We start from the raw sequence: 9,522 nt of genomic DNA, 5'->3' as shown, positions 1-9,522 counted from the left end.
CGAGCCCGCGCCGCCCGGCGCGCGGGGATCAGCCCTCGCCGCGGCCTGCCCGCCGTTAGAGCTCGCTGCGCAGGCGGCGCGCGCCAGCCGCTCCTGTTTCTAAAGCTTCCAGCTCTAAAACTCCTTTGGAACAAGAGAAGGAGCATTTGAAAAGATGAATTCACGCTTTGTATTCATACAAAGTCCTGGAAATCTGATAATAATTAATGTACGTTAAGTATTTTCAGTCTAAAATCCATGGCTCATAGTACTTGCCCTTTAACAAAATACTTCTTACTTGTCTCATGTGCGAATATGTGGAAAACATTTGAAAAATTACAGTTCTGTATTAAAGTGCAAATGGAACAAAATATTTGACATTAACTATTTTCATTTCAAGCTTTTTCTCCCCCTAGGATTCAAAAAAAAAAAAAAGCTTTTTTTATTTTCCTGTATAAACCCAAACCTTGTACAGCAGTGTTTCAGGAAAGATCCTGCAGAAACGTGCCCTGTGAGCTCCTTTTGTGCTGTGATTGAATTGAGTCCCCGCTTAGGCTCACTCTTCCCAGACAGCGCTATCATCTGAGTGCTCCGAAGATGTATTACACTAATGCATCGTCAGAACGGCAGTGCTAGTGCGAGACACTAGYGTAACACGTCGTCAGAGCTGCAGGGCTGTCCAGGAACACGAGGCCCGGCGCTGGGCTCGGGGCAGCCACACGGTGCTCACGATGTACAGCCCAGGGCGAGCAACGCGGCTCGGCGGCGGGGAGCGCTCAGGACGTGAATATGGTCATACCTGAACTCTGGGTACATTTTCCTGGAAAACTTTATCTTTCCTCAGTGTTGCTGAAAAACTTGTTATTTTGTGAGTGCTAAGCAATTCTTACGGATATTTTCTAAAATGCTTCAGTTTGGAAAAACAAGATTGCCCTGATGCTAGGAATTTGCCTTTTGCTAGTCTAGCCCTCCTTACAAACACGGGGCGAGCCTCTGAGACCCCCTCCTCGATGCGAACCAACGTGTGTTAAGCAGGGCCCAACAGACATTCACCTGAAAAGCATAGTCATTATTCATGCCAAAATATTAATGTAGGTTCACTCTCTATTAGCAAAGCTGCTGAGATTGCAATGTGCGTTTACAGATCCTAACCTTGCCCATGAATTCTGGCAGTAACAATATGATTTCAGCATGAACCAATTAGATTTAAAATATTTGTTTAAAGTATATGAAATTACATCTAAAAATATTTGTGCTAAGCAAGCGTTATGATTGTGAAGTCAAGCACTCTAAAAAAAGTCAAAAAGTAAGACTAATCCTCCAGTGCCTTTCTGCCCATCTCGACAGCCCTGATGTCACGGCTGTTTCCTCAGCGCAGCGGTGCTTCATCTGGAGCACCTCGCACCTCTCGGCCGCCCGGGGGCCCCACTCTCCTGCCCTGTCCCCTGCGGCTCACGGCGTTATTTATTCTTCTGGGCTGCACCYGAGAAAATTCTGCTACGGAAAGTTTTGTCAAAACCAGTGGGATAGCGTTTCACCACATAACAAATCAGAAATTTGTAAAATGTAAAAAAAAAAAAAAAAAAAAAAAAGAGAGCTCTCCGAACGGCTTTTGTTGTTACTGCTGCCGGCAGCGTTTGCAGAGCTCGCTTTCAAAGATGGAGATGCAACCAAACGTTGTTCGTGCAGTGTTTAAAGGCAGACTTATGATTCAGGCAGACCTTAGTTCTTTAAAATTCTGGTTTCATTCTTAAACTATTGATGCTGCACTTTGCTCTTAAATGTCAGAACAAAATAAGTAATACCTGGAATTTATTCAGATGACATTTCAACAATATAAGATTTTCAGATTACAAAGCTCAGCTCCATTTTCCTTATGGTATTACACTGAATGTGTAGATTTTGTGCATTTACATAATGGGTTGGTATAATGAATATTTAGATAATGAGTGTATTTACATAATTACTGCAAGTTAAACATGTACCATGAAGATTACAGGCCAATAATTTATGTACTAAGTTAAAAATAATCTCTAAATAGATTTTATTTTTATTCCCATTAAAGGTTTATTTTATCTCTTGTTCAAAAAAAATTGAATCCAACCGTATCCAAGCAAAGGCTGCATTGATGCAAAACATGATAATATTTTGGAATTAGTCTACATTGAATCATTTGTATTCAGAGATTTCAGTTTCTTATCTTTTAGTAGCAGCTTTGACAAACAATTCTAGAATATTCTAAATATAATTCTTTAATATAATTTAGTGTTGTATTCGGGATGTGATGCTTGTATGTAAGCCTCATTAATGCCACTGAGAATTATAGGCAAGAATTGACAGAAAACAAACTGTAAATGAACTTTWTGTTTAGATAAAGGTAATTTGTGGCAGGAAGAATATAAACTCTTATAAAAATTTAGTGTTTTCAACTGTCCTGCATTTTTGCTAATAAGTCTAGGCTTCCTCTTTGCCTAGAAAATTGGTTTTGAGTGTCATTTRTAACTGTCTTCAAAGCAGAACATGCACCTCAACACATAAAAGGTATATTGTTACTGAAATTCTTCTTTATTTGGTAGGCTAACAGACAGACCACAAGTTACGGGTCCACTTCCATAGTATTTTACAGGATTTCTGAGCAAAAMGTTATCTGGATCCTCTTGTCCTTCCACTCAGGACTGAGTTCTGTCCATTAATCAACGACAGGACAACCAAGGTACGTCCTGGTGTTCTTACTAGCGCTCAGTTTTTGTAAGATACGGGTTTTCTACTGACGCAGCCCTGTAGTACAGTATTGCCACTCTCAGTAACAGGCCATCTGCTTTGCACTGAGTTTGCACAGCTTCAGGCTTGTCTGAACTTTTTTTCGACTTGCCTGTAGTTTTGGTTTAGCTATGACAATAATTTCTCTAGTTGACCAGGTGTCTATGGCTAAAATGTTTTACTTTTGTTTATCTCTGTGAGATACAATTGTGATTTTACATAGGCAGCAGCGACGAGCAGTCATTCTACACAGAATGAGCTATTTAAAATTAACGCATGTAGTGTACAGAAAAACAGAGGCCTTAAGAAGTGGAGACACAGGGTGCAGGGGAGGAGCACAGGCACGGGGTGATGAGAGATGGACACAGGGGACCCCACAACTGTAAGAAACCCACGCATGGTCCGTTAAAGAAATGCAAAACTAGAGCTGGACAAAATTGGTTTCAGGGGCAAAGAGACCATAGAAATAGTATCTAACATACATAAATGGCACCATATATAGCAAATTTGGTTGTAATCTGGAGCTGTAGACCAGCAAAGAAAGAGAAAGGTCTTAACATGTATCAGCAAACATATAAAAATGACTTCAAGTGCATACTACAGGAAGGAAGAAGAAACCACCACYATGATCCCCATATGCTTCCTGGTGAAGGACTCCAGATGCTGACAGCTTGCCGTAACCCCCACTGCCCCAAGACACACCAGAATGAAACCACCAACTCAGGGCGCACAGGAGCAAGTGTGTGTGTGTGTGTGTGTGTGTGTGTGTAACACCAGAAAAATGGGGAGAATCCAGGAAGTGTAAGAATTTTAACTGCATTATTATTCTTCCTTTTTCTGTAACAACTCGATATAGACTAGTGATTCCTGAATTAGACTGTTATGACTTCAAGTATACTAACAATAAATTCTTGACTTTATCTATATACATATAAATAAATAAATAAATAAATAAATAAATAAATAAATAAAAGGTGTGCTGCTTCTTTGCCCACAAACAAGATTTTGACCTTAACCGTTTAAATGCAGCTGGAAGTCCAGTAAATCAGAAATGCTGTGACTGAGATGCTGCCAGTGCTCCCCCAGACAGTAAACCTTTGATAGTTCTGTTAATACCAAATTACTACCACAGTTACTATGGTTTATTGAGATGTGTATCTCCAGCTGCTCTAATGATGAGCATATGTGCACAAAATGAATGGGCTCCCTGCTACAAGAAAGACATCGACCTGCTGGAGCAAGTCCAGCAAAGAGCCATGAAGATGATGAAGGGGCTGGAGCCTCTGACATATGGGGAGAGGCTGCAAGAGCCAGGACTGCTCAGCCTGGAGAAGAGACAGCTCCGGGGGATCTCAGCAGGGTGTGGAAATACCTGATGGGGGTAAAGAAGAGGGAGCCAGAGTCTTCTCCTTGGTGCCCGTGTCAAGACAAGAGGCATAGGGCACAAACTGAAGTACAAGAAATTCTATTTAAACATAAGAATAAACTTTTTCCCTGTGAGAGTGGTTGAATACTGAAACACAGTGCCCAGGCAGGCTGTGGCGTCTCCAGCCTTGGAGATGCTCAAACCCGCTTGGACACAGTTCATGCAGTTGATCCTGGTGGCCCCACCTGAGCAGGGGTTGGACCAGGCAACCTCCAGAGGTACCGCTATGACTCTGTGATTTGATTCTGTGGGGATTTTTTTTAATTACCAAAGTTCTTAAGGCCATGCTTGAGTTTCAGCTAGCCTATTGCTTCCTGATGCGAGAACAAGAGACAGGGCAAAGACAATCCAACAAGCAGCTCTATCCCGACGTACAGCCTAAGAGAATAATGACTGGTGAGTATACAAGATTTGCAGGTTTACTTGCCAATCCTTCAGTCAGGATGCTCAAACAGAGAAGATGAAAAGGTGATTATATGGCAAATGCATTTTGCTCTTTCCTACAGGTGTTATTCATATAAGCTTCAAAGAATGAATCAGCAAGTAGAATGAAGCAGGTCTCAGAAAGCCAAAGTAGTGAGGGGAAACAAAGAGCGAGTTGTATTTGCCTGACTGTTAAATCTCTGGTATTGAGAACTGCTGAGTGCAAAAATACACCTTTCAGCCTTCACTTGGCTCTGCTCAATCCACTCAGCTCCATAAGAGCACAGCACCGCTGTGCCCTGAGCATTTTGATTTACTCTGCATGTACCACAGTATCTTTGATCAGTCTTTTCTTCAGATTTCATTTTAAATACTTGTTGCGCTAAGTCTGTAGCTGAATGGATCACATCTTTCCTCTTGCCATTCTCAGTCAAAATATAAGTCTTTGGTCAAAATATAAAATCAGGGGGTTCACTGAAAGCCGTGGTGATTACATGTGCTTATTTTGTCTGAAGTCTAAGATAAGGATGATCTACTTCCTCCTCCTCCCCTTGTCCACTTTGAGTGCACTAATTATCCTTTTCTGTTTCTTCCTTTCCAGGAAAATTGTAATGGCTCCTTTCTATAGAAAATCTAATGTTTTAAGTTATAACTCCAAAGTGTCACCAGTTTCCTCCCCAAAATTTGTTTGACATTTAGTTAAAAACCCATTTTTTGCTACAATGGATTTTTTTGCCTAGCCCATTGATGGACACTTCAAGCTGAATTCATTGTCACTGTTTTAAAGGTCAAATTTCTTTTTTTTCAAATCTTGCTTTCTAAAGTGAACTGTTACTCTGTATTATGATACACTGTGGTAAGCTGTGACAGTCCATGAAAGTATTCTTCCCTGCAATTACATGGATTTCAGGGAAGGTGTGTGAGCCAACAGAAAGACCTTCAATTCAAAATGAATTATAATCATAGAAGCCATATAAAAGAACTAGTGCAGTACTAGTGGTGTATGAAACAGGCAGGCAGCAGGAAGGTAGCCGCTTAAAAATATGCGACACCAAAACTTCCAGCACCAGTAACTTGGAGATAGAGAGCCAACGTATCTTCTGTTCTTAGTGCAAGAGAAAGGAACAGGGGCAGCTGGGTGGCAGGGATGATTAAATACCCCGATAGAGCTCTTCCAAACAGCATTTCCATGAAAAGATTAGATATTTATGCAGGTTCAGGCACCAAATATTTGGTGCAGCTCTCYAGTTAAGATAACTTGCAGTGAGTTACCTTGTATCTGCAAAGCCTCTAGACTGTACTTTTGTATGAAATGGAAAAGAATTAGGCAGGTCTACTGAAACATGTACTTCCACAGCAATGTGGAACTGGCTAAACTTATAATACTGATCCCAGAAGCAGCTTGGCTCATTGAGCTACRTGTGCTCAGGTCTGCACCCAGATTCAGATTTGCTCTCAGGGAACCAACTCTGCTGTCTCTGAACCAATGCAGATAGTCAACTAATGCAGAGATRTCTGTAATGTTAGCTACAAGGAAAGACTCCCTTTAAATATATAAGGAGGAACTCYGTACTTGCGTGAATTTATGAAAAATAAAAATGTTGAGGGAAATATGCAATTAAATAAAAATTATACTTTTAGATGCCRTTTTGCTTGCGATTTTTCATAAAGAATTTAATTTCAAAAAACTGCATCACTAAAATCAGTAAAAATATTTTTAATAAACTATGTTGTATCACAATAACTGTAAGGTTCAATGGTAGTGAAATTAAATTATATTTATTGCATGACTTGTTAATTTTTTTAACTTTTCATCCTGGTTCTAGAGTCATTTGTATTCCTGTTTGTTTCCTTGTTTTTGTTTTAATAGGAATTTTTTRATAAATGTCTACAGTCTCTTATACGAGCTTCTGCTCAGACTTCTCATCCTATAACATGCAAATACTACCTCCTTCCTCTGTCCTTGGCAAGTTGCTTGGGCCCAAATTAAAAATATAGTTATATTTAGGGTCTCTAATTCTCTGTTTCTTCTTCTACTTTCTAACTTTACATTCTCATTTTAAGTAGTAGTACAGTTTTCACTGACCTCAGCTGAAATCTGAGGAAGCTTCTTACTTCTAGAAACCTTGTTAAGCATGCACATTTTTAAGGCACACAAAAGTAATGCTGTCACGCTTTTGAAAATACAAAAAGCCAAGTCTGCTAMCGGCGAACCTTAGCGCAAAGCTCTCGGGGACAGAGTGTGTGCTTACCGGACGGAGAGATATGTCTCCAAGAAATGGAAGGCTCTGGTTTCCCTGTGGCCAAGCACGCAAGAGTAATGTTGCTTCCTTCGTTCACAACGAGGTCATTTGAAATGCGAAATATCTTCGGAGAAACTGAAATGGAACAATGAGAAACTTGTAATGGAAAGCTGTTGAGCTGAAGAGAGTTTTGACATACATACATAATACTCATTATTAAAAAAAAAAATGCAGTTGTTTAAAAGAAACCATGCACATAAGCAGAAAAGGTACATTCTCCCTGTTCAGCTGTGACCACAGCTATTTCCATTACGACTGCAGGAACAGGCCACAGATTTGAAACGAGAAAGACAGCAGCAACTTCCTCCATTTTATAGTATTGCTATTTAGTTCCTGGTACACTGCTACTGATGCTTTCGCTTAAGAGAAGCTTGAACTTGCTTATGATAGTTTGAAACGAAGATTCAATTAAAATTTTCTTGTACTTTGAAAAATARCAATGCCCATTTCATCTGCCCCATATGTACCTAGAAAGTCATAGCTGTTCCTGGTGAAGACTAAAATACATTCATCTCTGTTGCTTTGTATTTCTTATCAACWCATACTTGATTATTCCGTTGGATAGACAAATGAAATAAAAGCAGTAACAACAGCCTGCCAAAGCATACCCTACGGATRCTTTTGGAAAGCACTTTGGCTTGTCTCTAGCTGGACGGGACAMACGTGCCAAAGGTGCAGATGCTACGTGTGGCCGTGAGAGCACCTTCCGTAACGAGCACCTGCAGACAAAACCGCTCTGCAAAGCAGAAGGCACCAGTGCGAGAGAGACCCGCCACGTTTATGGTCTTCCTGCCTCCCAGCCGCACGCTCTTCTGCCCAGCCGGACCGCTACGGATGCCGCCGCGGTGCCTCGCCGCTTTGCTCCCGTTTGTCACCACGCAGCCGAAAAGCCGTCACGTGAGCGCACCCGCCTCCGCAACGCTGCGAGCAGCCAGCCGGCCGYGGGAACGCTGCCTTAGCGTCTCCTCAGTGTACTCCGAAAGCACGGAGCTTTTGCCAGTGCTTTTTCGGAAACAGCAAATTGTAATGACGAGGCATGCGAGTTGCCTTTGACATTAAACTCCAGGTTTCATCAAGACAGAAGGGTCAAAAGTGGCAAAACGTGGCAGCGGCACATCTGCACGCTGTAACGTCGCGTCAGGAAGCGCCGCAGCGGGAGCTCAGGAAGCGGCTGCGTGACGCCGGTAAAGCCGCCCACGTCTCCGCGCCGTCCCGCGCTCGCACGTTGTCCGCACCTCTCCGCCGTCGCCCCCCCCGGGAACGCTTCTTCGGCAGGCAGGCACCGAACGCTGCGTGAGGCAGGCGCTCCGCCGAAAGCCCACCAGCAGCTCTGGYTGCAGAAATCCACAGGGTAAGAGTAAACGTTTCGGAACTACTACAGCTCGTTACCGGTAAGTGGTTTATATTTAGAGTTGTCATACAATTATTAACTATTTACTATTCAGACAGCCCTCCGGGAATAAGAAGGCATAATTTCTCAGGACGGGAACAAGAGACTCCCCTCGCACSTGTTTTTTTCTGCAGAGTTCACACTGACGCATTTGATTTGATTTTAATCAAACGGGAAAGCAGCCTGAGCGGAGAAGCCAAACGCTGCTGGGAGGAAGGCGAGGAGCCAGGGACCCATCCTCGCCGCGGCAGCCGCGCAGAGCTGCAGGGGACCGAAGCGGTGGCGGGGCCACCGGCGGGGCGCCGGCCCGAGGGCAACCGCTGCCCCGCTCCGGACGGATCGGGCCACGGCGCGGCGCAGACGGACTGGACCGCCCGCGGTGCCGGTCAGGCTGCAAACACAGTGCATTAACCATCCAGCTTGCTTACACGCTGATGAGGGCTCTGCTTATTCCCCGAGTCTCCAACTGTATCTAGCATATAATTAGTTTTCAATAAATTAAATATTACTGTTACTTTGTGGGTTTAATGCCTTCAATGGCATTGCTCTAAATTTATTTAACGACATGTAYCAGGTGATTCTGGTCAGATATATCAACAAAATTTGCAGAGAAATAACCTTTCCCAGCTTCTTTGCCACAAGAGCTGGCACGAGATGCAAAAACATAAGTGGATCAGTGTTGAAGTCTTGTGCAAGTTTTCAGGACAGTGAGTGGATAGGCAATCAAACAAAATATGCAGGATCACTCGTATCTTTGAAAAACTATTCTTTGCTTTTCTTGCTTACATTACCTGCAAAACTCCGGAATAAGCATACAGTCCTGGTTTAACAATGTTCACTAGAGTTCTCTCAAAAGAAGATTTTATCTGARATAATTTAAAACATAAGAGCGATCCATTGACAGATGACAATGTATTCCCACTCTCTAGCTTTATGTCCTTAGTTTTACYGCCTATCTTTGATGTGAAAAATATTTGGTAAATATTTTTTGCTAAACGTGCACAGTTGTGTGACACATGCAGAGGAATGCATGAACTGCATCACCTTTACCGATGGCAACCTTTTTTTGCTATACAACTCCAAAGTTCAGAGAATCCACAGTGCTTTTCCAGAGCCCGCTCCCGAGTACCCAATTTCCACTGAAGACTTTTTCTACTACTCACATGTTTTTTGACCTGGGCACGTGGTTATAACCAACCCAAACTGACACGGTGCATACAGAATAAAATACAAGTGAATAA

The 9,522-nt window shown here is 42.4% G+C and overlaps 1 protein-coding gene across 1 annotated transcript in view; it reads right to left on the bottom strand.

Moving 5' to 3' along the window:
* Positions 1 to 9,522, bottom strand: part of NEGR1 (neuronal growth regulator 1) — a 134,333-nt gene that overhangs the window by 82,236 nt on the left and 42,575 nt on the right. Inside the window, exon 2 of the mRNA XM_085306349.1 lies at positions 6,841 to 6,966. Coding sequence (XP_085162475.1) covers positions 6,841 to 6,966 — 126 coding nt within the window. The remainder of the gene's footprint in view (positions 1 to 6,840; positions 6,967 to 9,522) is intronic.

This window comes from Rhea americana, unplaced genomic scaffold (genome assembly GCF_003343005.1).
Source record: "Rhea americana isolate MKP2758 unplaced genomic scaffold, rheAme1 scaffold_239, whole genome shotgun sequence".
In the NCBI taxonomy this organism is placed as follows: domain Eukaryota; kingdom Metazoa; phylum Chordata; class Aves; order Rheiformes; family Rheidae; genus Rhea; species Rhea americana.
The sequence above is the reverse complement of the archived record's forward strand: the minus strand, read 5'-3'. Positions and strand labels throughout refer to the sequence as shown.